The following is a 26,882-nucleotide window of genomic DNA, read 5'->3' as shown; positions in this document are numbered from 1 at the left end:
ATTTTTTTACATGTCCTTTAAAAACAAACTGTGATGAGAAATGCCCCTCTTACCTCAGCATGACTGATCATCCAGTGCTCCCCACAACAGTATGGAGTGCACCAGTTTACTCTCAGATTTTGCTCTCTCAAAAGCTTCAGTAAAGGGAAGGTAGGAAACCTGAGACCAAAAGAAGTAACAGAAAAAGTTGAAAACATGAGGGACAGAGCACTTGGTCCGTCCCTCACCAACCTGCTTGCTTGTTTACATTCAATTCCATACATACACACACTCGCACATTAACATTTACCAAAATGCAAACCATACATTTAACATTGATTTCCCTCCCTGCCCCTTCCATGGATGGTTTTGGTTACCCTTTAGAGCTGCATATTCTAGTTATTCTGTATTCTCTCTTTCTCAGTTTTATCTCACTTTACTTTATACTGCTGAATTTACTCTTAATCTTTCTAACGCCTTAATTTGCTTACAATAATTTTTCAAATATTCTACAAATCTTTTCCAATCTTCCTTGAAAGTTCTTTCTTCCTGGTCTCTTATTCTACTAGTTAAACTAGCCATTTCTGAATGCCCCCATCAGTTTCGCCTGCCATTCCTCCTTTGTTGGTATTGTACCCTCCTTCCATTTCTGAGCATTATACCATTTGTACATGAAAAGATTTTTCTGGTCTCTAGCTACATCTGAGCCAATTCCTTCTTGCCTATGGCTACTAGGCTAGTCCTTAAATACAAAGCTTTATAGCCTATGACGACACTTTTTTTAAAAGTGAGAGATGGGTTAATTACAATCCTTAAAAGTCGCACAACTGGTCAAACAGATGAGCCCCTTTAAGGAAACCCAGGCTGCTTAAGGAAACAGCTAACCATAAACAATCCCTTCAAACTGCACATTTTTTCACAAGCTGCTTTTACTATACTCTGCCCCCCCCTCAACCCCCCCCCACATTTTTCAGCTGATTAATTAGATGTGGAAGGGTAGTTCTGGTTGCTGGATGAATGAGAATAGCATTCAACAGCTCATGCTATAAATTTGCTCTTTGTTTCAACTCCCACAAGCCACACATATCTTGTGTTTCCTGCTGATAAGGTAAGTACAGTGCTAAGCCTGCTGGGTGTCCTGCTCTGCTTGCAGCAGAAAAATGCCCTCCAAGACACCTCCATCACTTTCATCTTTTTAAAACGGCACCAGGGACTTAAGATAACAGGAAGGATGAACAATGCAGCACTTAAGGTCCTGCCTGTGCCCTGTGAAACCTGGTTCCGGTCAGAATATTCCTCTGTGGTCTCTGCCAACATTTCCATTCATCCATCAAAAGGATGTACTGCACAGTCATTTGAAAGATCCCAGAGTCTTGGATAGAACTGCTGTGATGCTGTGTTAGCAGACATCAGTAACTGCAGAGCCTGCTCACTTTCACAACCACCAAATCAAACTGGGAAGGCTCTCTGCATTTAGCCCTTCCATACATGAGTGCTGGCAGAATAACTTAATCACGTTTAAGGGGATGCAAGGTAGGCTCTTTCCATACTTTCTTAAATGGATACATGGCAACTTCCAGTTTGCCGGCAGCCTCTTCCCAGCTTATTTCTCGCTGCCAGGTGATCTCTTCAAATATGAACTGAATTGGTTCTCCTTCTGAGTCTCTGCTGTCAATCACGTTCCCGTTTTCGTCGTGAATCACGGAAGGGACCGAGGGCCCCAAAGACTCAAGTTCCATCTGCAAGACAGAAGGCACTTAACTCTCAGTGAACATGCAATGGTCTCTAGAAAACAGACAGCGCTATAGAGATTTCACATGCAGGGATGTGGAATGCAGCCTAGAGCCACGGTGAGTAGACATGGGGTTTGTGGGATCTACTTCACATTTTTCTTTTTACTAGATTCCTTGAGGTTCAACTGAGCCAGGTGCCAAATAAATATGATTGGAATTACAGAATTCTGAGCCCAGAATTTGTTTTCTATTCAAAAAATCCACTTCTGCTTACCAGTTTTTCCCCCACTTCAGCTGTTTAACGGGGGGTGGGGATTGCCATTGTTAAATAATTTGGGGTCAGAAATCATTGCCAATCTACTTCAAATCACTTAAAGATCTACCAGCAGATCCTAAGCTACTGTCCATTCCTAAAAGGCTAGAAGATAGGTTGCAACCATCTATTTGCTATTTATTTATTCAACTTCTAAGCCACTTTTCATGAAGAAGAAGAGTTTGGATTTGATATCCTGCCTTTCACTCCCTTTAAGGAGTCTCAAAGCGGCTAACATTCTCCTTTCCCTTCCTCCCCCACAACAAACACTCTGTGAGGTGAGTGGGGCTGAGAGACTTCAAAGAAGTGTGACTGGCCCAAGGTCACCCAGCAGCTGGCCCAAGGTCACCCAGCAGTGTGACTGGCCCAAGGTCACCCAGCAGCTGCATGTGGAGGAGCGGAGACGCGAACCCGGTTCCCCAGATTACGAGACTACCGCTCTTAACCACTACAGCACACTGGCTCTCATCACTTTTCATCACTGTGATCCCATGGTAGTCTACAATGTAAACTTCAAAGCAATGTAATATTTAAAAACGAATCATTACCAACCACTATCAATAGCCACTCCTTCTACTCAACAAAATTTCCTGCAAAAACCAAGGAGACAATGAAACTTTTCGCTTTATACTCTTTGGAATACAATACAAATCAGGCATGAAAATATATAAGATGGAATAGGTCAGTACTGTAAATACAGCGGCACAGACAGTCCAAATGCGATTCTTGCTACTGACCTGAGGCAAGTATCCAATATCTACTTCCATGTTGCTGCTCTCCAAGGCACCATAGAGCCACTCCATGTCTACATTGAGAGACCTGGTGAGAAAAAGCCAGAAAAAGTCAGGTGCAGGATATCCACATGTGCTGAAACAATGTTTGTTAATTTTATCAAAATATATTTTATCTTGCTCTTCAGTCTGGAAACCTTCAGGTAGGTTACAATGAATTAACACAATTTGAAAGCAACGATTAAAAAACAACAAACGAAGACCCCAAACACCAGACCTCCCAAGGAAGCAGCATGGAATCAATTTACAGTTAGCTAAATGCCTGCTGAAATAGCCATCTACCTTAGATTGTTATTTTTTAAAGAAATACCTGTGCACCCTGATGGAAGACAGAAGTAGAGAAGCAAGGAGAACATACCATCAACTACTGAAGGACTATCAGTGGCCTGAGACAATGTTGGGGGCAGTCCAGGGATGGGGAACTTGTGACCCTCCAGATCTTGTTGGGACTCCCAATTCCTACTGGCCCCAGCTAGCATGGGCAACGGCCAGGGATGATGGGAACTGTAGTCCAAAAACAAATAGATGACCATAGGTGCCTCCTCCCTGATGTAGCCCCTCTCCTCTTTCTTTATAGCTACTTTAGACATGGGTGTCCCCTGGAGGAAGCTAGAAGCAAGGAGGTCTAGGCCAGGGACCTCACGCCACCAGTTCATTTGGTCTGTTGGCCTAAATTCTATACCATTTGTTTGTATTACTATTTTAAAACATTAATCGTAAACCACCTTGGGAGAGAAGGGGTATGTAGGTATATGAAATAAATTAACTGCCAGTAGCAGTATCCAATGCTAGTCCTACTCAGAGAAGACCCATTGAAGTTAATGGACATGAAAAACTTAGGTTTATTCATTTCAGTGGGTTTACCCTGAGTAGGACTTAGCTGAATGCAACTCCATGCCTTTGCTCCTTGCAAAGAGGCCAGCAGTGGTAAGGCCTGGTTGGTGTCTCTCAGGAGAGCATTCTGCTCACCTAGCAAACCTTAGCTGCCCTGGGGACACAGAGCAGGGCCTCTGGTGCTGACGTAAGTGCATGTGCAGGTTCACTGGGGAAAGAGGAAACACCTGGTCTCACTGGTACAGCATCTGTTTTGCACGCAGAAAGTCCCAGGTTTGACCCTCAGCATCTTCAAGTAGGGCTGAGGGCGACTGCTGCATGAAACTGGAGAGCCACTGCCAGTCAATACCGACACTACTTAGCTAGGTGGACCAAATGTCTGACTCGGCGTAAGGTGGAGTCTTATATTCCTATCTTGTGTTCTTAAAGAGACAAGCTTTAAATCTATTAAGAACTGAAGCATAAGCCAAGCTGATCTTGTTCTACAAATGAACAACTTCCAAAACACTTATTATGTAAATCTCAGAAGCCAGACTTTACGTAGAATAATGCAAAATAATCAAATGTGTGGAGCTTGCACGTTCAAGTTAAAAGGCATTTGTGTGTTTGTCTCTAATCAGAAGATGTTGGAAGTGGGGCAACCCTCACCTGTTGTTAGGAACAAACAGCTTGAATTCTCGAACGTGGGAGGAGTCCTTGGCGAGGACGACATAGCCTGTGAACTGGGCAGGGGAAAACCAGAACGGGAAATCGGGAGGCTCATTTAGCTGGAACTCTGCATGGATCCTGGAAGAAAATAAGGGAGAATGTCACCAAGCAATTAGGTGTCCTGAGGAAGGCTAAGAAGCCAAGAGTAGGCCCAGCTGCTATGTGGCTAATGGTGTTTGCCATTGAATGAGAGGCCTAGGCTGGGGGCAAAAGCATGGGACCATATCCTAGAGTCCCACACAACTCTCGCCCATAAAGGACACTTTCTCTTCCACCGACATCTGCACATACAGTATAACTACCTGTATTTACCATATTTGCAGTTCTGCAACAGATTTCTGGATGGGAAGTATGCTTGGTAGCTGCTCTATCATTTGTTGGAAACACTCTAGGCCTCCCTCCTAAGATGGAGCCATCACTATGGTTTGAAGTCTAATTTATCTTTGTAGTGTTCTTGCATCAATATATGAAACTCTGCATCTCACTGGTCGCTTGTATCACATGGGGGCTTGCCATGACAACGTCAAGCGGCTCCCACAGAGGACACTGCTGATGTGGGGAGTACCCACATGGTCCATGCAACTCCTATGATATTGCTTAACGGCAGCTATAGCACATCCCTGTGAGTAAGCTCTAAACCATGGTTTACTGTGCATGAGTTGAATGTCCTGCTTCACTCCTCCCCAAGCTAGGGAGAAATAGCCCATGATTCCTGGGATTTGCACTACAAATAAACCATGACAATAAGCTAGCCCTTGTGGTGTGTTGGAGTGAAACAACCCATGAACCCTGGTTTGGACAGGGAACATGGGTTTGCTTCTCCCAGCACAAGCAAGGAGGAGTGAAGCAAGCCAGTATCTATGCAGAGGGAAGCAGATGTACAAATGTGGCCCATATCAATGCAAGGAAAGCTGATCAAGAAAGAACAACAATTCATGCATTTATGAGCATTTGTACCCTGGCCAAAAAGACTCCCAGAGTGGCTTACATGCAGTCAGTTAAACAAAGCAGTCCCTGCCTGCAGGCTCACAGCATAGAAGAAACGGCAAAGGTTACGCAGAGGTAACATTTACTCAACCCGTCTAACCGCAAGCGTCCTCCCCTTAAGCAATTTTACCTGAAGGCTATCTTATAGTAGAACTCGGCAACAGCTTGGATGCAGGCCACGGCTCCTTGAGGGGCAAACCGAGTTTTCACAAATGGCCGGGGGTGGAACATACTCAAGAGTTTGTGGATGATGACCTATGTTGGGGGGAAAAGTACAGGGGATTACAGCAGGCTGCAGCCAGTGAACCTAAGATCCCAAAACTACTCCCCTTCAAGGCCACGTTCAATAACCACACCTGACTAAGAAAGGTCATCTTCTCTGTTTTCTTAGCCTCTTTCAACCGTTTATAGCCGCTAGCATTCTGAATATTGCTCTTAGTGAGCTTTAACATGTCATACTCCATCTTTCCAGAAAACGGCAGCCAAGGACTGGAAACGGATCTGCTTGTTTTCACTGTTCTGCACAGTTCAGATGCCACTGAACTCAAAATATCACATGCAAGGAAGGTCCCTTCACCAATTCCTCTCAAGCCACGTGCTAGAATTGAGTGAACCACCCTGCGCATCTGGGGTGCTCCCAAAAGGGAGTCTATTGCGGAATCAGTGCTGCTCACATTTTTCATAGTGTCCGCATGGCGCTGTTATCCAAATGCCAGCAAGCACTAATATGAGCCCCCAAGAAGTAGAGGCTGTTATCAGAATCCACGTCCTCAAGCATCAAACTAGGGATACAGCAGTTCTGTTAAGTAGATCAGTGCACAGGTGACACTTAACTTACGCTGGGGTTACATTCTGGAGACAGCGCGTAAAGCCAAAATCGCATATAATCAAAGCACATTGGATTCAATGGCAGACGGGATTGCCAAAGTCAGCCGCCTGCCCCCTTTCCACCCCACTTCTATTTTTTTTTTTTTTTTGCCAAGCACCTAAAACTGAATGTGCACAAGTTCAATGTGTGAAAGTTGAGAGTTAGCTGTATGTAAGAATATCTACTTTGAATATAGTAATGGGCTCTCTTACTCGTTTGTGTCTTCACCATAGCTGAGCAGTGTCCCACTTTTTACCATGCTATCTTATAGCTGCAGACGGCTTTTGGCCAAGCAATAAAGATTTAGATGGGATTGCAAGGAGGCCGTCTATGAAGCACTCTGAACACTCAAAACACGATCCATTGTTACTACTCCCTAGCCTTCCAATTGATGGCCATGATGAACACTTCGCCTACCTCTTTCCCCTTGGGGGCCGGAGGGTAGAAACGGTTGTTGGGAAGGTACCCAGTAAAGATGTTCAGCTCACTGGGAATCACCCACCAAGGATCAGCAAGTTCCAGTTTATTCTTTGGCGGAAGGAAGGCCTTGAATTGCTGGGCGAACATCAAGCTCAGAGGGGAAGCCGGAGCCGTCCAGTTGCGAAGCCCAGAAAGGGCAATGTGAGAAATCTGCAGAGCCAGAGAGACACGTTAGGAAGCAGCCCTGTGAAGCCTCTTCCACTTTAGGAGGCTGACGGATCACAAGACATTCAGATATTACACTATTGCTCCATACGTAAGCTTTCTTAACCACGGTTTGGTGCAATGCCTGAACAAAGCTATTACTAGAAGGAAAGACTGCCTAGCACTTTATTTTGCATTCCCAGTTACAGCAATATACCATAATTGGAGCAAAAGAAAAACAAGCACACATTTAATTCATTGACCTGATGGTTAAAACTGGACCAGCCTTCATATCAATCCTGCTTCTAGTTGACTGATCTACTGATTAAAACTTGCAGCACTAATTAAATGTGATACTCACTCCAAGGAAACCGTCTTTGCTCTTTGTCATTGTGTCCATAAGCAAGGGCTGGAATTTTGCAATGATAGAAAGAGTCTCCCCATTGGGATCCAATATCTCTTCTTCCTCAATCCCAGTTACTGGAGCAATGCCTGAAAAAAGATCAAGGGTTACAAGATTTATGTAAGCATTTCATTAACATAGGACTCAGCTACATTGGCAAAGAAAAAGCGCTTTATATGTGTTGTAGGTGCATTATAACGCTGTGGCACCAGATGGCGCTGTGGAGTTCTGTTTTTGCTAACCCGATTTCTCATACAAAGTTTACAACATGTTTAAATGAAATGCTTCTTCGATGTGTCTAGATCCATCCATAGTGTTATTATTAACATAATGTTATCGGTGGCCTACAAATCCAATTGAAGAAGTAACCATCCAAATTACATTAAGAAAAAAACACCCTGCCACAGTGAATCTATTATAGTTCCTATTGCATTGAAAACTGCAAGTTCCACTATTTAAATTACTGAAAGAAAATACCGTAAATTTCGCTCCATAACACGCAGATTTTTCCTCCTAGAAAGTAAGGGGAAATGTCTGTGCGTGTTATGGAGCGAATGCCTACAGATGGCGGGGGAATCTGCTGCAGTCGTGAGCAGTCCGTGGCTCGCTTTGAAACAGCAAAGCGGGTGTAAGCGGCTCCTGTCAGCTAGCGGAGCCGGGAAGGAGGGAGAGAAGCAGAGCGGGAGTTGGCTGCTTTAAAACAACCCCGTGCTCTCTGTCCCTGCCTGCAGTTTTTTGCTGTCCGATTTTGGATTAGGCACTGTAGGGGCTGTGTGTGTGTGTGTGTGCGCGCGCGTGTGCTTGAGCTATCGTTCTCCTCCTCCTGCTTCCCCTTCACTCTCCCTGCGCCCCTGCGACGTTAGAATCCACACTCTGTGTGTCTGTGTGTGCGTGAGGGCTGCTTCTCCTCTTGCTTCCCCTTCACTCTCCCGACGTTAGAATCCACACTCTGTGCGTCTGTGTGTGCGTGAGGGCTGCTTCTCCTCTTGCTTCCCCTTCACTCTCCCTACGTTAGAATCCACACTCTGTGTGTCTCTCTGTGTGTGATTTGCTTCCCATTCACTCTTCCTGCGACTTTAGAATCCACACTGTGTGTCTCTCTGTGTGTGAGGGCTCCTTTTCCTCTTGCTTCCCATTCACTCCCCCAGCGCCCCTGTGACTTTAGAATTGACACTCTGTGTGTCTGTGTGTGTGTGAGGGATCGTTCTCCTTCTCTTGCTTCCCATTCACTCCCCCAGCGCCCCTGCGACTTCCAGCGCCCTGCAACTTTAGGGCCAGTTCTCTCTCTCTCTCTCTCTCTCTCTGTGTGTGTGTGTGTGTGTGTGTTGACCTCACTGTGCTTGTTGGGGGAGAGTGTTGGTCGCACTTTTTCTTGATTTGTCTCAGAGTGGTTACTATCGTGGTTTCCTTCCTGGGGAGGAGGGAGAGATGCAGAGCCTGCTTGTTCTAAAGGAGCAAAGCCGGAGAGGAGCCTCTCCTGCATTATTAGCAGCACCCTTCTCCACACCCCCCCACGTGTGCTCCTTGTCCCTTGAGTGCTTTTCCTTCCCTCCCCACTTAAAACGTGGTTACAAAGCACGGATCCACATGGATCCTCAGGATTTTTGCACTGGGTCACCCCAAATTCACCATCAGATCACATAGCATGTCCATGGCTACAGCCTGCACAAAAAACACACACGCACCCACTGTTTCATGGGGCCGCAATGGGGCAAAAACGTGGTTACAAAGCATGGACCCACATGGATCCTCAGGATTTTTGCATTGGGCTACCCCAAACTCACCGTCAGATCACATGTCTGTGGCCACAGCATGAACCACAAAAATCATACATCCACTGTTTTGTTTAGAATATTTTTTTCTTGTTTTCCTCCTCTAAAAACTACGTGCGTGTTATGGTCAGGTGCGTGTTATAGAGCGAAAAATACGGTACTATTTCGCCCCAATGCATATAACAGTTTTCATGTGGATTATTATACTGCAGCTTGTGACTTAAAATCATTAAGTATTCTTAATATTAATGATTGCTTATAAAACTACAGCATAAAAAATAAATAAATCCATTCATTTGTATGCATGCCACTGCTATGAAAATACAATTACTATATTAATTAAATAGATACGCGAATAAGAAAAAGCTATACAAAAATTTTGCTCAACTTTTAATAACCCAGTATTACTTTAAACCTGGCACTGGCTTACCTGTGAGATCTCCTTATCCCTTATATGCCCATTTGGCTACTTCAATTTTCAGAACTGGCACTGCTGCAGGTGCTATATAATACTCTTTTCTCATTTGTAAGAAATCAATATTTCATTGTGCCAGAACCTACACTTTGGAACTCCCTGTCTAATGATATCAGGCTGGTCATCTTCACTTTACTCTTTTAGGCCCCTGCTAAAAACATTTCTGTTTAGAGGAGCCTATTCAGGTATCTAGAATGCTGATGAGTTTCTTAGTTTATTGCAAGTCTCAAATTCCTAAGCGTTTTCAGCAACTGTTGTACAGTAATTGTTTTTACCAGCAATTTTATTCCTTTATTCTTTCTGTAAACTTTGAGGTTTTTTATTTTTCTAATCAAACGGTATATAAATTTTATGAAATAAATTAAATAAATTAAACCAAGCGTCTTCCATATATAGTGAAACTTTCAGCGCATTTAAGTCTGCATATCCCCTACCAGTCTGTATGCCTCCTGCACTGTTTTCATTTCACTGTGATATGAACCAGCTTGGTTTTTCTACAACTCTATAATAACAGCAATAAGAAGAATTTATTATAATAATTATTATTATTACAGCACCCTTTATGACCATGCAAATTGGAATGAAGCATTCCGGAAAGAAATGGGCTCAATAAAAATATAATTTTACTTCCTCTGTCTCTTATCCCAGCTCTATGCATTCAGATATACTCTTGGTCCTGCAGAAAGCTGTAATTTCCCCTGCACTGCCTTTTCTGTGCTATCCCCAATAGAGTCAGATAGCAAACACTGAGAAGCTCTGCCTGAGAAGCTAAATTCATGTATGCATCACAAAAAATGCGAGGCATTGTACAACTGGAAACCACACAGGCCCTGCTAAAAGGTAAATAAAAGACACTTTAGGGAGGAAAGAAAGGAAAGTAAAAGTAAAATACAGTGGTACCTCGGGTTAAGAACTTAATTTGTTCCGGAGGTCCGTTCTTAACCTGAAACTGTTCTTAACCTGAGCTAATGGGGCCTCCCGCAGCTGCTGCTGCGCCACCACCGCGTGATTTCTGTTCTCATACTGAAGCCAAGTTCTTAACCTGAGGTACTATTTCTGGGTTAGCGGAGTCTGTAACCTGTAGTGTCTGTAACCTGAGGTACCACTGTAAAAGGCAGGAAGGTTCCTCTCTCATAATTCTAGCTCTCAGGACTATCCAATGAAGCCAGATGCCGGAAGGTTCAGGACAGACAAACACAGCGCTTCCTTAAACTGTGGAATTTCCTTCCATGAGATGCACTGATGGGGGCCACCTGCTTGGATGACTTCAAAAGAGAATCAGTCAAATTCAGAGGGTAATGCTAATGGCTACTAGCCACAACGGCTACAAGCTACCTCCTCTGTATGCCTTCTATTGAGGCTCACAAGGGGGAGAGTTGCAGATACATTCAGGTCCTGCTGGAGGGCTTCCCATGAAGACACCTGGTTGGCCACTGTGAGAACAGGATGCTGGACTAGGTGGCCATTGGCCCCACCCAGCAGGACACTTCTTATGTTCCTATGAAGGAGAATCAACTGGCAGAAACCAGGGTGAATAGTTGTCAAGACAGGTCAACGGAAGGGCCTTGCTTTCTTTGCCTCTCACCCAGATGGTGGTAGCAGCTGTCTGGAGTCCAAGAGGGAAGGGACTGGATGGCAGCTAGGCTAGGCAGAACAATATAAACAGCCTTAGTCTCCCCCTGCACCTGCTGCACCCTAGAACGACTGGCCATTGAAAGACTGTTTGAGGATGGGTTTTTCTGTGTTACATGATGACAGAGACATGTTGAAGACATAGGCTGAACTGGTGTGGGTTCGTGGTGGTTGCACCAATGCTCACCTGCATGCCTAGTTTGCAAGACGATGCAACCCACACGTCTTCATGAAGGTATCACGCTTTCACTTCGCCACAAGCACAACTAAACCCAAACACGCTCGGCCCACATTCTTACTACTAAGGTGTATCGTTGGCCCTAAGGCTGGGAAGGATGAAGAGCCAAACGAAGCATCCAGCTGAGCAATTCTATCTCTGTGCAGCAGGGGGCACCAACAGACCGCCAGCAACTCCTTCGCATTCTGCTTTGAACAAGGCTCTTTCATTTCTTGTGCATGTTCTCAGCTTGAGTGTGCAAAAGCACACACCGTTTCTGTGAACTGCTGCCGTTCTGCTACATTCCCCAAGCGGGCATATCAAGGCTGTGACTGGCAAGGAGAGACCTGTGGGCAAGCATACAGTCTGTACTCTAATTCCAGGCAGCCACTTTTCCTACCCCTGGCTGCAACCAGGAGGAACCACTTTGTACCTAGCGGCTAAGTTTTTCAGCCTGGGGAGGGGGCAAACAATGTGCTGCCAGCCCCTGAGGAGTTTGGCTGGGAAGAGCCTGATCTCCCAGGATGACTAAACTGGTCGCTGCTGTGTTGGGTCATGCCCACAGAGCCCCTGTTTCTGCTCTTTGTCTGACACGACAGCGCAGGGGCAGAAATGTTTGTGCTCTTGCAAGCACAATAGGCAGCCAGCTGTGAGGACTGCAGAACCCACACTGGTGTCACCATCCCCTTTATCTGCTCTGCAGATGGGCAGGAAACAAGGGCCGCCTGAATCCCGCTCCCCTCTGCGCTGGCTGTGAGAGCAATCGGGAGGGCTGCCCAAGCAAGCGCCATCAAGCCCACAAGTAACCAGCAGGTGGAAGCGCCGCAATTTCTGTATGCAAAAAGATCCCCGAGATTGCTTGCGTCTCGCCACCCGCCAGCTCTCCGGTCACATTACTGCAGAGCATATCTCTTGCATTCAGCTGCTCTGAATCCCCTTTAAGCCCCAGACAAAGCCAACGCGTGCAGTTCTGCAAGTCCGACAATAGGAACCGCAGATTTAGAAAAATTGCCCTTTGTGAAAGAGGCGTCTGGTGCATAAGCCTTTCGAAAAACACAGAAAGCTTAGCAGCCTTTCGTTGTGTAAATCAGTCTAGGGCTTGAGCAAAGAGAATTAAGGCAAGAGCAGTTGTGTGCTGGGGGCAGCTAACACCCACCCCACCCCACCCGCCAAGAGATCTCCAGTTTTTATATGCTTATGATGTTTGTTTTCCCAAGAAAACACCAAGAGGCAGGTCATTTGCACACCCAAGGGGGACTTCAAGATGGCACACTTTTCAAAACAGTCTCTGCAAAGACCTGAAACTCATTTGGGTCACCTGCCTGCTCTTGGTGCTTAATGGAGCTGCACGGGTTGCTAGGAGGTCCCTGAGCAGCCGCTCCAGAAGAAACATGGAATGGTTGCTGCGTTGCTATCAGCAGATGCTTTCAGGTAGTCATCAATGCTTCCTGGACATTGGGCATCCCTTTAGATTATGCTGCTTAACAGTGCAAGCCTATGCATTTCTACTCAGAAGTTAGACCCAGCTCAGCGAGGCTTCCTCCAAGCTCAGCGTACATAGGATTGCCGCCTAAGCCATGCAAATAGCTATGGTACTCACACACAATGAAAGCAGAGCTTAGCTAAAGATACTGGTTTTTTAAAAAAATAGTTCCATTGGTTCCCAAAAAGAAAAACAAAACAACTTCCCCTTCTTAGTGACTTCTGCCATTCCTTTCCGCCCAGATGTTGACTTATTAATCTATTGTTTTCAGTGGTTTCATCAGACGGCATATCGGATAGGCTACTTAGCATCGTGACATCATCCTGTTTAAGAAAGGGTCACCAATTGGGATGGCTCCCTTATGTGACCAACATAGAAGGAACAGCAGCCAGAAGAGGAAATGGTGTTGAATGAGACTCAAGACGGGAAGACTTACCTGCGTGACATCCATGATCCCCCTGCCATGACACTTTAGCTCAAAATCAAAGGGGAAAATCGGGGACCAAGGAGGGGCTTGGGATAGGGCAAGAAGAGGGGATTGGGGTAGCCCAAGCAAGATGGGACTGTTCAAACTGCCTTGGGACTATTGCTAGTTCCTCCAGGTCCTCAGCTGCAGTGGGGTTCTCTGCAGAGTCCTAAGCCTCTTCCGGGGGAAAGGTCATGGGTCAGATGGGATCCTGACATATATATACTGTGAAAGGCACATATTTAAGGCTGACCTTTAAAATGCATGCACTTTAGTGGCATTTAGGTCCCTGGCAAAGATCTGTTCCTTTTTGCCTGGGCTTTTAATGATGAGAGATTAATGAGCAATTCTGTTTTATGCTGTCCCCCGCTGCGCAGGGTTTTATGATCCTGTGCTTGGGATTTTTCATCTATCTTATATGTTAATTGTTTTGCCTTTTTATGACACCATCGCTGTACGTGACGAGTTGCAAGCTGCCTTGGGGACCACGTAGTCATAGCACAGGTTAAGAATGTTTCTTAAAAGTAAAAATAAAATAGAATTTTACCCATGCATAACTCTTACTAAGAGAAAAGGAAATCGGCCCTGAGTGCTCACTGGAAGGACAGATCGTGAAGCTGAGGTTTCAATACTTTGGCCACCTCATGAGAAGAGAAGACTCCCTGGAAAAGCCCCTGATGTTGGGAAAGATGGAGGGCACAAGGAGAAGGGGACGACAGAGGATGAGATGGTTGGACAGTGTTCTCGAAGCTACAAACATGAGCCTGACCAAACTGCGGGAGGCAGTGGAAGACAGTAGTGCCTGGCGTGCTCTGGTGCATGGGGTCACGAAGAGTCGGACACGACTAAACAACAACAACAACAAACTCTTACTAACTGTTCATTTTCACTAGATGTTTGCTGCTCTTTTGCTGTTGGAACCACCACTGGATGTGCCCTATCTCTGGAAGCTTCGCCCTCTTCCCCTGAGGTGCTTTGATTTCGAACCCAATTTCACCAGCACTGGGAGACCTATAACAGCAGTTCCACGCCTGCATAGGGAACCAGTGGTAACAAGAGAATGAGATGGTTTCAAACGCTTTTTGCTAACCTATTGCCATCTGGCTATTTTGAACCAAAACTCCCATCAGCCCCAGCTGACACGACTGTGCCAGCTAGGGCTGATGGGCACTGTAGTCCAAAATAGCCAGAGGGGACCAGGTTAGAAAAGCCTGGTCTGGATTATCACTTCAGTTTTCCAGCTGGAAAAAAATGGCTGGAATGTCGTTGTCCTCTCCTCTGGATATCAAGCAGACAATGAATGAATGACAAACCCAATGCAAGAACTAGACAATCTGTGCTCAAGGGCCATGGTTTTGGTTTTGGTTTGTTTTGGGTTTTTTTAAAAAGCAAGATGAACATGTATTTGTATTTGTCTACTCAAAAAATTAGATGCCTACCAGTTAGCTTCTCTGCAATTGGTTTGAACTCCTCAGGACTGATGTACAGGTCATTGTTCGTATCCAGGGACGCAAACAGGAAAAGACCTTCGTTTCCCAAAGATTTCAGGGCTGTCTCCTGTTTGGGAAATAAGAGAGGTGTTGATATGCACAAGTTACAACGCAAGCCTAACCATGTCTACTCATAAGCAGGTCCTGCTGAATTCAATAGATCTTACTGTCAGGTAAATGGAGTTAGGCATACAGCCTGAAATAACAATACATTTATTTACATGGCTCTGTGCAGAATTAAAATAAGAACTTCTACACCAGGGGGTGGGAGGCATATAATTTGAAACAATGAATATAAACTATACAATAAAATTAATAGTTTAGCATACATAATTCAGAAGCTATTCAAATTAAATTAATTCAATTTAAATAAAAATATTTCAATTTAACTTATAACCTGAGCTTAGAGAACCACAAATCTGCTCTGGCACCTGTGAAACTACCCGATATCTCTGACATGTCTTTTGGGAGGCAGGAGAATGCTTCATTGGATATATTAAGTGGGCTGAGGTTCCAAACAGAGGAGATGCAAGAGATCAGTGATCAGATCTCACAAGTTTGCTTTTAACTTTAAAGGTTGGAGGAGGGTGCCCCCCAATTTTGAACAGAACAGATGTTGTTGGACTCTAGTTCCCATCAGCCCCAGCCAGCACTGCTAAAAGTCATGGATGATGGGAGCTGGAATCCAGAAACATCTTGAGGGTGCCACACTGGCTACTCCTGGATTAACTGGAAACAATTCAAGGACAGGCAAGAGTTGAGACTTGGTGGAGTGGTTCTGCTTCCCTTCTCTCTCTCTCTGGAGAAAAGGTCTAGATAGGGCCTTGGTTGAATCCAACAGAGACTTCCTTACATTCTTCACTGCTTAATTAGACTCTCTTTAGAGTATGGCTTGGTCTCCCTGCACGGTTGGGGCCCAAACTGGCACACATGAATCGCATTTGATTTTGCAAGAAGAAAAATATGAAAGTCTTTTCTTTCTTTTTCCTTAAGGAAAACCTACCTAAATAATCCACACTCCGTTTGTTAGTCAAGGAGCATCCCTGCCATGGAAATCACATCAGACTCACCCGAACTGCCAGGGAATTGTCCACAGGTAGCTGGCAGACCTGCAGATATTTTTGTTTGGCTCAGCGCAGGCCAGTGAACCGTGGAGCTTGATCTGCACTCCTCTGATAGCATGGACTTATATAACCAACCCCGTGCATGAACCGTAAAGGTTACAGTCACATTTCACCTTCCGAAACGCACCAGGGAGCAGCTCCAAATCCAAATTAAGGATATGGACACACTGTGAATGCGGAAAGTGCAGTAGTTTGGGTGGATACTGAGACCACTTCAGGCTACTTGGGTTTCCAAGTGGCGCTGACAGCAGAGTGGCAATTCCTATATGGCAATAAAACATGACTGTCTAAAGTCACAGAACTGAGGGAGTTGGGAGCAGCTGAAACATGTGAAGATGCATGTGAACTGAAGTAACAGTGAAGCCAGCAACCCAGGTATCCCAGTCTTACATGTTTCAGTTCTGCCAGCTAGGTTCTCAGAGGAAGAGGAGTACCCAGAGAGCCTTAAATTCCAGAGCAGGGGTAGGGGGAACCTTTCCCAGTTCAAGGGTTGCATTCCCTTCTGGGCAGCCTTCCAGTGGGTAGGCCAAATGCAAAAACGGGTGGAGCACTGACTGCAAATTTTACCTTTGTACCGTAGGTTGGTTTCTACACACACGCACACACACACACACACACACACACACACACACACACACACACACACACCAATCTCTAGCCTGCATCCAGGAAAGCAAAAGGCATTATAGTGGTACCTTGGTTTGCAAGCGCTTTGGATTACAACCGTTTTGGATTACAACCATGTCAAGCCCGGAAGTGCGTGTCCCTTTTTTTTGGATTACAACCAACTTTGGGGGGGAGGCCCCATTGGCGAAAGCACACCTTGGGTTACAACCTGTTCTGGTTTACAACCGGACCTCCAGAATGGATTATGGTTGTAAACCAAGGTACCACTGTATTGCAATCCAAGGACACATTCCTGCAAAGGCAAAAACACTCCAAAGGGGTGCAAAGCAGGGCTGGAGAGAGTCTTAAAGGTCAGGTGGTGAGGCCTGGAAGGTTGCATTCGCCCCCCCCCCTCATTCTAGAGGGAGCCCTGCAATGATGCAAGGCGAGGTGGTGCCGTTAAAGGAGGTGGGTTGATTTCGCACCTGGGTCACAATCCCTCAATTCACTGGGCCTTGTGCCCCATGTCAATGAGAGTGCGTACCTGGAAGCCGCTATTTGGAGTTTCTGCTGCAGCAAAACCTCTAAGGGCAGCCCTCCTAGCTTCTTCACTCTTTGAACAGCAAATTAAGATATGCTAAGGCAAGAAAGGCATCACCAATAAGAAGGTGCTGTTAATTGTATTTAGACTGCTGCCACTTTATTTTCAGTGAACTGCTTTGAGCACAATGAAATATATAAATGAACTGGCTGTGACTAGAGGAACATGGTGAGCTACCATTGCAAGTCAGACAATTAACTCAGTATAGTCCATGCTCTCCAGTTTCACAGAGGAGTCTATTCAGAGATGATGGGGATTCTGCATGCTAAGCAGGTGCTCTATCACTGAGCTATGCTCCTTTCTCATAAAATCCTGGAAAACCTCCTGCACAGGAAGGTTTGTGATTAGCCAGACCCATTGGTCCATCTTGCTCTGCAGGGTTTCTGATTGGGGCCCTTCCTGGAGATAAATCTGGGTTCTTTTGCACTGTATGCAAAAGAAGTTCTCCTCAGAGTAGACCTATTGAAAACAATGGACCCATGTTAGTCATGTCTACTTATTTTAATGGGTTTACTCTGTGTAGCACTAGCATCAGATGCAATCCATGGGCTCTACCACTGAGCTTCCTCAACGACGAAGTATTTTCCATACCAAAACATTTCTTAATTCTTGAACTCAAGAAATCCAAGCTATACACTGACTTGGGCAAAGTGAAGATGATTTGCATTCCCTGGGTCAGAAAAAGTGGAGAGTTTTAAGCACTGGGAAACATTCCTTCCCAACTCACCAAAAGCCTGGTGTAACCCTACAACAGCCCATCCCAGCTTCTTAGCGTTGAGCAGGACAAAATCCCTTACATTTAACATTCAGCTGGGCGGAATTCATTCAGAAATTTCTACTGCACAATCCACATTGACAGAAATGGGAGAGGTCATGTCATGCGCTCCTAAAACACTGGGAGGCTGTAAAGTATTAAATAATAGTCACAGCCAGTGTGGTGTAGTGGTTAAGAGCGGTGGACTCGTAATCTGGTGAACCAGGTTCGCTTCCCCGCTCCTCCACATGCAGCTGCTGGGTGACCTTGGGCCAGTCACACTTCTCTGAAGTCTCTCAGCCCCACTCACCTCACAGAGTGTTTGTTGTGGGGGAGGGAGGGAAAAGGAGATTGTTAGCCGCTTTGGGACTCCTTAGGGTAGTGATAAAGCGGGATATCAAATCCAAAACTCTTTCTTGCTCCAGCTTCCATAAGCCAGATCAGGGTGAAGTTCTCATTGCATTCTTTCAAGCTAAGCTCACTCCTATTGCAGTGGCGTAAAATTTTGCTTCATTTAGTCTGTTTTAAGGATATTAGCGACTCAGGCCAATCCCTTATACATAGCAAATGGGAGGGACTGCCAACACCAGCAAGCCCATTTCTAGGCTGATGAGGCACAGCCTTGGGCGGATTCATACAAGTTGCATTTCCGTTGGCTACTCTGCTCTCTTCCCTGCAGGCAAGGAGTCTTCTCCTCCCAGTGCAACGAGTCTCCTTCTCTCTGCAGTTCAAGCTGCAGTGATTCTGTGCTGCCTGTGACACCATTAGTGTTCCCACAGCTCCCAAACCCGTTTATTTTCCATCTGCCGCCTGCCAGCCTAAAAGGATGCTAATGCTGCCTGGAAGGTGCTGCTCTTGTCAATTACCGTCAGGAAAGCACTCAAGTGTCTTGTAGGGCAGATCCAGGGCTGCACCAAGCAGACAAAAAGCAAAGACAAGCTGGCAAGGGACACAAAGCCTGGATTCAGAAGAAGCTGGAAGCCCAAGCTGGAGCTGAAAGCCTAGCAGAGGGCCCAGGTGCCACTAGGTATCAGGGGCGAGGACATCTCTGGCAGCGGGTCAAGGCTATTGTCAGGTGCACTTCGTGGTCAGCGATGATGTGTATAAGTACCGTATTTTTTGCTCTATATGACTCACTTTTTCCCTCCTAAAAAGTAAGGGGAAATGTGTGTGCGTCTTATGGAGCGAATGCAGGCTGCACAGCTATCACAGAAGCCAGAACAGCAAGAGGGATTGCTGCTTTCCCTGCGCAGCGATCCCTCTTGCTGTTCTGGCTTCTGAGATTCAGAACATTTTTTTTCTTGTTTTCCTCCTCCAAAAACTAGGTATATAAAATTATGCATCGCATGGAGAAAGTGGATAGAAAGAAGGGGTCCCCCCCCCTCTCTTCTAACACTAGATCTAATGGACATCCAATGTTGGAAGATTCAGGACAGACAAAAGGAAGACTTCTTCAAGCAGCCCATAGTTAAAGGATGCAATATGCTCCCACAAGGAGCAATGATGACCACCAACGTGGGTGGCTTTAAAAGATTAGACAAATTCATGGAGGAGAAGACTATCAAAGGCTCCTAGCCATGATGACTATACTCTGCCTACACAGTTGTAGGCACTGACAGCAATACTTCTGAATACCAATGGCTGGAAAAAGCTGGAGGGAAGAGTGTTCTTGTGTCCAGGTCCCACAGGCATCTGGTTGGCCCCTGTGAGAACATGATATTGGTCTAGAATGGGCTTTGACCTGATCCAGCAGGGCTCTTCTTATTGTTAGAATTCCTGCTCCATGATTGCAGTCATAGGATTGTTGTCTTTCACATGACGGTGTATGTTTTGACGCCACAGAGTGGGAAGTGACGGAAACAGGATGTTTGTGTTACTGTGTTGCATGAAGTGGGACTATTGTCCTTTGTTTTTCCCCTCTTTGATGTCTGATGCTAGAGAGAGAGGGAGCCATGTTGCAGTGCTCCACGTGTGTTTATATGTAAATAAAGTAGATTAGCCAAAATGCTGAGTTGCTGAGGTCTGTTACGCAAGTTGCGCAAACTCTGCGGATCCCTAAGTGTGCCATTGTCAGTTGGCATCGGTCGCTGTGATGTTTGGGCAGAAGAAAGCTTTTGAAGCTCCTGAACAATCGACCAGGAGGGAGAGAACATGCCAGTCGGGCATGTGTCTCTGCCAGGGCCCTACTCGAGTGTAGGCTGAACTCCTGACACTTATCTGTGTATCTGAAGAAGTGTGCATGCACACGAAAGCTCATACCAAGAACTAACTTAGTTGGTCTTTAAGGTGCTACTGGAAGGAATTTTTTTATCCTGACACTTATGTATGTTATGTCCTTATGATAGTGGCAAGGAGGAGATGGGCCCACTCTCTGAGGAAAAGGGTCATAGAATCACAGTTGGAAGGGACCCTGAGGATCATCTAGTCCAGCCCCCTGCAATGAAGGAATATGCAGCTCTCTATACAGGGACTGAACTTGCAACCTTGGTATTATCAGCACCACACTCTAACCAACTGAGCATCTTGCCAAAGGGACCGTCCAAAACCTAGAGCTGGCCTTGATACCACATTGCTTCTGCTCATAGGAAGGAAACAAAAGAAAAGCATGGGAAAGGAAGCCTGGAGCCGAGAGAAACACTCTCTCTCTTCTCCCAGACTGCGCTGCCAAACATCAAAGAATACAGCAGCTCTTGCAGAAGCTGAAAATCTCTATTCTCCTCTGTAAGTACATTTCTTGCTCTGGCGGCTATTCTCCCTACTGACAGAGCAAGTGGCCACACTCTCTGGATTCAGCTATATGGAAAATACATTGGCTTATTTATAACAGCATCACGGTCTCCTGCAAATAATCCTGGGATTTATCATTTGATAAAGATCCCAAGCACCCTCTCAGAACTCCCTAAGAGTTTGTGGGGAGCGGCCAGGGGGAGACTGATAAAAAGAGTTTACATTTGTAATATAGGCATGCCCAATATGATGGGCAGGCAAGGGAAAACTTGACTTCTCAGCTTGCACATAAACAAACAGGACAGCAATTAGGGTATTAATCCGGCCTTGATCACAGTCTACAAAAAAGCTTGCTAGGTGTACCTCATTCAAAGTAATGAGGAAAAGAACCACCAGTAATGTTTCCCTGTTCACTTAAAAACAGTGCTTATCTGTCAAGAAGAATTATGGGATATCCTCACTCAGGAAGAGCTCTGTAGCACCAGACTAAGAGCTCATCTAGTGAAGAATTCAGTTCCCACAGTGACCATCCCAGATGTCTATGGGAAGCCCTTGTGCAGGACGTGAGACCATAGCCCTCTCTCACTGTCATTCCCCAGTAACTCATATTCACACCACACATTTAAAGCACTTCTGAAGCACCCACCCACCCACCCAAAAAGAATCCTGTTAACTTAGTTTACGCAAAAGAGCAGCATTTTCAAGCATCCTTCAGTTCCCAGGATTCTTGTAGCGTGTGCGCACTTTAAATGTGCTTTGAGGTATGGTGTGCACACAGTCTCAGAGGCATGTTGCCTCTGGCACTGGAGATCATAGAATTGTGGAGTTGGAAGGGACTCCAAGGGTCATCTAGTCCAACCCTCTGCAATGCAGGAATCTCAACTGAAGCATCCATGACAGATGGCCATCCAACCCCTGCTTAAAAACCTCCAAAGGACTTCTGTTTTCCTCAAATTCCTAGGCAGCACCTGGCACTTCCCACTTGGAAATACTTAAATCTAGTTCTGCATCACACACCAGATACTCTAGGAAGCCCATAACCATGACAAGACGGCCCCCACCACAGCAACTGGCGTTCAGATATATAATGCCTACAAACACAGAGGTTTCTAGGTAGCTGTTATAGCTAATAGCCACAACAGACCTTTCATGAACATATCACACACACTCTGTTAACATCATCTAAGCCTGTCGCCATCATCACATCTTGTGGCAACAAATCCCACTATGTACCACAGGGGCAGATATTGTGATGCACCCAATATTATGTTAAGGTGCTACTGGTGTGTGATGCAGAACTAGATTTAAGTATTTCCAAGTGGGAAGTGCCAGTGCAACTGGAAGGAATTTGTTTATTTTGTTCCCATATTATGTTGTTTGACTACAACTCCCATCAGCTCCTACCAGTCCCCATATCGGATGACTTGGGTTGGTGGGAGTTGTAGTTCAATATCTGGATTGTACGGGGTGAATAAATTTGTGCCTGTGAATCTCCCACCATTGTGCTTCATTGGATGACTAGTGTTAGGGAAGATGCGGGATGACGGCGAACCCATCCCTGTGGCTGATAATTGCCTACATTCATTAAATGCTACGCGAGGTATATTTACAGTGCAAGCGTATGCACGTCTACGCAGAAGTGAGCCCCGTGGGATTCAAGCGGACTTGCTCCCAAGCACACGCACGCACGATTGCAAACCTCAGGATACCATCCTATTCACTGGTATATCCCGCTGAAAAATCCCACACGGGACTTGGGAGAGGACGGCACTGTGAAGTTGCAATGCGATACAGTCATAGGCGCCGACTCCATGGGGCTTGAGGGGGCCTGAGCCCCCTCAAAAATTCGTTTGGGGGGGCTCAGCCCCCCCAATAATCTCGGGCGGCGGTGGGCGCGTCCGCGGCTTTTATAGGGCGCCCGGCGCGCACCAGCTCCATAACGGGCACCGGCGCGGCGGAGGGCGCCGGGCCGGGGGAGGGGGGCGGCCGGCCTGTCTCCTTGGCAACCCCATTGAGCAGCGCCGGCTCCCCCGGGAGGGCCATCCCCCCCACGCCGCCGATCGCCAACACCGCCGACGCTGTGGCTGCCCGAGCCCGAGCCTGAGCCTGAGCCTGAGCCCGACCCGGAGCCCGAGCCCGAGCCTGAGCCTGAGCCCGACCCGGAGCCCGAGCCCGAGCCCAAGCCCGTCAGTCAGGAAGGAAGGAGAAATGGGGAGGGAGACGAGGGAGGAAAATTGCGCGCAGGGTGAAGAAAGGAGAAGGGCGAACGAGACGAGCTTCCAACCCAAAAAAGGGCTGGAAGACTGGGAGGATGCAGGATCGGGAAAGAAAGCGACGCCTTCCCTGCCCGCGACGTCGCCCGCTTGTCATTGGCAGCGCAGCGGGCGCCCAGAGGGGCTGGGCACCGGCGCAGGGCCGCTCCGCAGCCGCGGAGGACAGCTGCGCGGCTAGCAAGGTGTGCCTTGTAGAGCGCGGCCCTTGTGTGGCCCGGTGGCCAGGCAAGCTCGGGCGGGGACCCCCATGCAAATCTAAGACGGGAGAAGAGGGCAGAGCAAAGGGGGTCCCTTCCCCAACCTCCGGCTCTGAGACTTCCCTGAGCCCCAGAAAAGCGAAAGGATTTTCTCTTCTTCTTTTTTTATAAATATTTTATTAAGTTTTCAAATACAAAGTTAGAAACATACACCGAAGAAAAAAGTAAAAGAACAAGAAAAAGAAAAAAAGAAAAAGAAGAAAAGAAAACCAACCATTCAACACATTTTTTATATAACTAACTGGACTTCCCCGCATCTCCCTTACCCTGCATTCTTTATAATAAAGATATCAGCAAATTATTACCTTGTTTCGTACCTTATTTTGTACTTTTCAAATACTATACCTCTAAATTTAACATACTTTTCATCAGTTACTTATATCTTAAATTAAACATAGTATTACCTTAGATTTTGACCTTTTCTTACTTAAAATATAATTTCCTGTTTCCCAAATCTAATTGCTGAAGCTATAGTTTCCGAATCGTGTAAATTTTTAACATTCATACAACTTATATTGTTTTTGTAAATAGTCCTTAAATTTTTTCCAGTCCTCTTCCGTTGTTTCTTCTCCCAAATCTCGGATTCTGCCAGTCATTTCAGCCAGTTCCATGTAGTCCATCAATTGCGTCTGCCACTCTTCCAGTGTGGGCAAATCTTGTGTCTTCCAATATTTTGCGATAAGTATTCTTGCTGCTGTAGTTGCATACATAAAGAAAGTTCTATCCTTCTTTAACACTTTCTGGCCAACAATGCCCAAGAGGAAGGCCTCTGGTTTCTTGGGAAAGGTATACTTAAATACCTTTTTTAACTCATTATAGATCATTTCCCAGAAGGCCTTCACTTTTGGACAAGTCCACCAGAGGTGAAAGAATGTCCCTTCAGCCTCCTTACATTTCCAACATTTATTATCAGACAGGTGATATATTTTTGCAAGCTTGACTGGGGTCATGTACCACCTATAAATCATTTTCATAATATTTTCCTTCAAGGCATTACATGCTGTGAATTTCATTCCGGTGGTCCATAACCTTTCCCAGTCCTCAAACATGATGTTATACCCAATATCCTGAGCCCATTTTATCATGGCTGATTTGACTGTCTCATCCTGAGTGATTTTCTCTTCAACCTGCCCTCCATCCTCTTGCAGAAAACTCTTTGCCTGCCCTGCCCGTATCTAGTTTTTGCTTTTTAATTCCACACACGCACCCTTCGGACTTCGTGGCAATCGGGCGCGCGGGTGCGTTTCCTAAGAGAGTGAGGACCCCCGCCTCCTCCCCATCTGCTCCTTCGCCAGCCAGCCAGCCAGCCGCGCGCCCTAGCCGGAGAGCCCCGGCCGTCCCCATCGCGCAATCGGCTGGATCTCCCTTCAGCAGGCCGTGCTCACAACTCGGCCCAGGGACCCCCCAGCAGCGGATCTCCGGCCCAGCTGAAGAATCCGGCAACAAGCCCCCTCCTCCCCAATCGCTCCGCCGAAATACGCTCCAAAACCCCCCAGATAGGCCGCCGGCCGCCAAGTCTAGTGGCGCCCTGAGCGAGGGTCTCTCCCCAACACCGCCACCTCGAACTGCGTTCTCCCGGCTACCCGAGCGAACCAGCGGCAGGACCCCGGTATGGGCCCCCCCAATATTTTTTATAAGTCGGCGCCCCTGGATACAGTACAGTACACACTTTACTTGGAAGTCACGAGGCTTCCTTTCTGAACAGGCAGCTCTGGGGCTGCACTAGACACAGATTGCAAAACAAAAAGGCTCCCCAAATGGAAAACAAAGGCACCCCCGAAATGCCGGTTTTTGCCCTCCAACTTCTTAGCCGCACAAGACCGACCCCGCTCATTCTCCCCTTCGCTGCCCCCCAAGCAGCCCCGACTTCCAGCATCCCTCCCCGCAGGCGCCTCGCAAAGATTTCTCCGTCCCCCGCGGCGAGACTCCCTCCGCCGGTACCTGCCGCCGGGCCACCTCCGAGTCCCGATAGTACTTCGCGGCCAGCAGGGCCGCCACCAGCGCCAAGGCCAGGCCCAGCCGGGGCAAACGCGGCGGGGGAAGGCGCCGGGAACTCCCGCCGCCGGCCTCGCGCTCGGCCTCGCCGGGCGCCGTTTCTGGCGGAGCGCGGGGCGGCAAGGCCTCGGGGGGCCTGGGGCGCCCCTCTTCTCCCCCGGCCATCGCCCGCCGCCACGGCCGCTTCCGAGGCCCCGTTTCCCTGGCTCGCTCCCGCCTCGCGTAGCCTCGCCTGGCTGAGGAGGCGCCAGAGAGGCAGAGCCGCGGCCCGCTCGGCCCACAGACTGCAATGCCTCCCTGGCGTGCGTTGTTGTCTAGCTACTTCTCCGAATAATAACAATAATAATAATAGCAATGTTGGTTTATGGAGAGTTAAATGGGCTCCAGGTGAAACCGTCCTCCCTCATAGGAGATGTACTGATACAAGGGGGCGGGGGGGATAATCATTATTACAGTACTTCTGTTAATGGTTCTGCATAGCAAACGTGCGTAGGTCCGTCTGCCCAACAGTATTACTTCCTATTATTCCTCTGTCAATAACACGCCTTGTGTGTGGGCCGTTTTGGCAACCCAAGGATCCCCGCTTGGAGAATTATAAGGTTGCTGTCAGTATGTATGGTGCATAGGACTATAATGCAATCGTATGCACGTCTGCTACTTGAGCAGCCTTACTGATGCTCAAGGGGGCTTACTCCCAAGTACGTGTGCACAGCAAGGGCTTGCAACCTTTTTGGCCCCAATGAAGAGAGAAGGTGGGAGATAGGTTTTTGGTTTTAAAAAAACTAAATAAAAATTCAAACAATTACAACTTTTCAGTAGTTCGTTAAAGCAGCACAGTGGGAAGGACCTGTGAAGGGGGTATTTAGATTATTTTTTTAGTAAAGACTGACTCCTACTGGTCAGAGCGGAGTATTATGTGGTGTGCATTTGCTTCAGAGAAAAAACGCTTAAGGTCCCTCCAGACTGGTATTTTCTGGTAGCTGTTTTTATGCAGCATGTTCTTGATGCAACAATAGTCCATTAATGGTGGATTTACACTGGGCCATCTGCACATCATTCGACTTTATTGGTTTGTTCTGCAATCCTTCCCCAGTTCTACCACACCATTGTTCTCTGGAGTGTCTATAGCGCAACAAAAGCATATAGCGCAGCAAAAGCATAACATTTTTGGTGTGTAACAGTTGGGAAGCTCTAATTGGAAGTGAAGCAGTGTGACAGCCCCACAACTTCTGTAGGCACAAACAGTATGAAAAGTGGGATTGCATATGACCACCCCAATATCATAATTGGCACAAATTGTCAGTGAAGGCACAATACAAAGGATGTCTGGAGAGGCCCTTAATCAGCTAAACACTATGTGATAGGGTTGCCATATTTCAAGAAGTGGGCTATATTGCTGAAAATCCAGGATTCCAGAAATCCCCTCCGGACGTCACTTCTGCTTTTGAAAATCCAGATGTAAGACAACCCCATTATGCGAATATAAGAAGAGCCCTGCTAGAACAGGCCAAAAACCCATCTGGTCCAGCATCCTGCTTTCACAGTAGCCATGCAGATGCCTATGGGAAGCATGCAAGCAGGAGATGAGCAACATCTGGAAGACACCATGTTGGCTAGCCCTGGACTAAGGGATGAACCAAGGCTCTACACTGGCTACCCCTGCTTAGTCTAACCAATCTCACAAGATTGTTGTGAGGGCCTTTATATGTCCCAGATGGTTAGGATTTACTATTCAGCAGTTTGTGGGTGGTACAATTAACATAGGTCTCA

The 26,882-nt window shown here is 46.7% G+C and overlaps 2 protein-coding genes across 2 annotated transcripts in view; one reads left to right on the top strand and one right to left on the bottom strand.

Moving 5' to 3' along the window:
* Positions 1–25,458, bottom strand: part of SELENON (selenoprotein N) — a 32,996-nt gene extending 7,538 nt beyond the window's left edge. Inside the window, exons 1-9 of the mRNA XM_083511965.1 lie at positions 25,059–25,458; positions 14,725–14,842; positions 7,199–7,329; positions 6,631–6,843; positions 5,476–5,600; positions 4,299–4,436; positions 2,763–2,844; positions 1,530–1,718; positions 54–159 (exon numbers count right to left, since the gene is read on the bottom strand). Of these exons, the coding sequence (XP_083368091.1) occupies positions 54–159; positions 1,530–1,718; positions 2,763–2,844; positions 4,299–4,436; positions 5,476–5,600; positions 6,631–6,843; positions 7,199–7,329; positions 14,725–14,842; positions 25,059–25,277 (1,321 nt within the window). The 5' untranslated portion in view covers positions 25,278–25,458. The remainder of the gene's footprint in view (positions 1–53; positions 160–1,529; positions 1,719–2,762; positions 2,845–4,298; positions 4,437–5,475; positions 5,601–6,630; positions 6,844–7,198; positions 7,330–14,724; positions 14,843–25,058) is intronic.
* Positions 1–26,882, top strand: part of LOC310710816 (membrane progestin receptor alpha-like) — a 197,989-nt gene that overhangs the window by 66,017 nt on the left and 105,090 nt on the right. The window lies entirely within an intron of this gene.

Source organism: Podarcis liolepis (genome assembly GCF_965112155.1).
Source record: "Podarcis liolepis genome assembly, chromosome: 7".
Lineage (NCBI taxonomy): Eukaryota > Metazoa > Chordata > Lepidosauria > Squamata > Lacertidae > Podarcis > Podarcis liolepis.
Note: the sequence above shows the minus strand (reverse complement) of the source record. Positions and strands in the feature narration are given on the sequence as shown.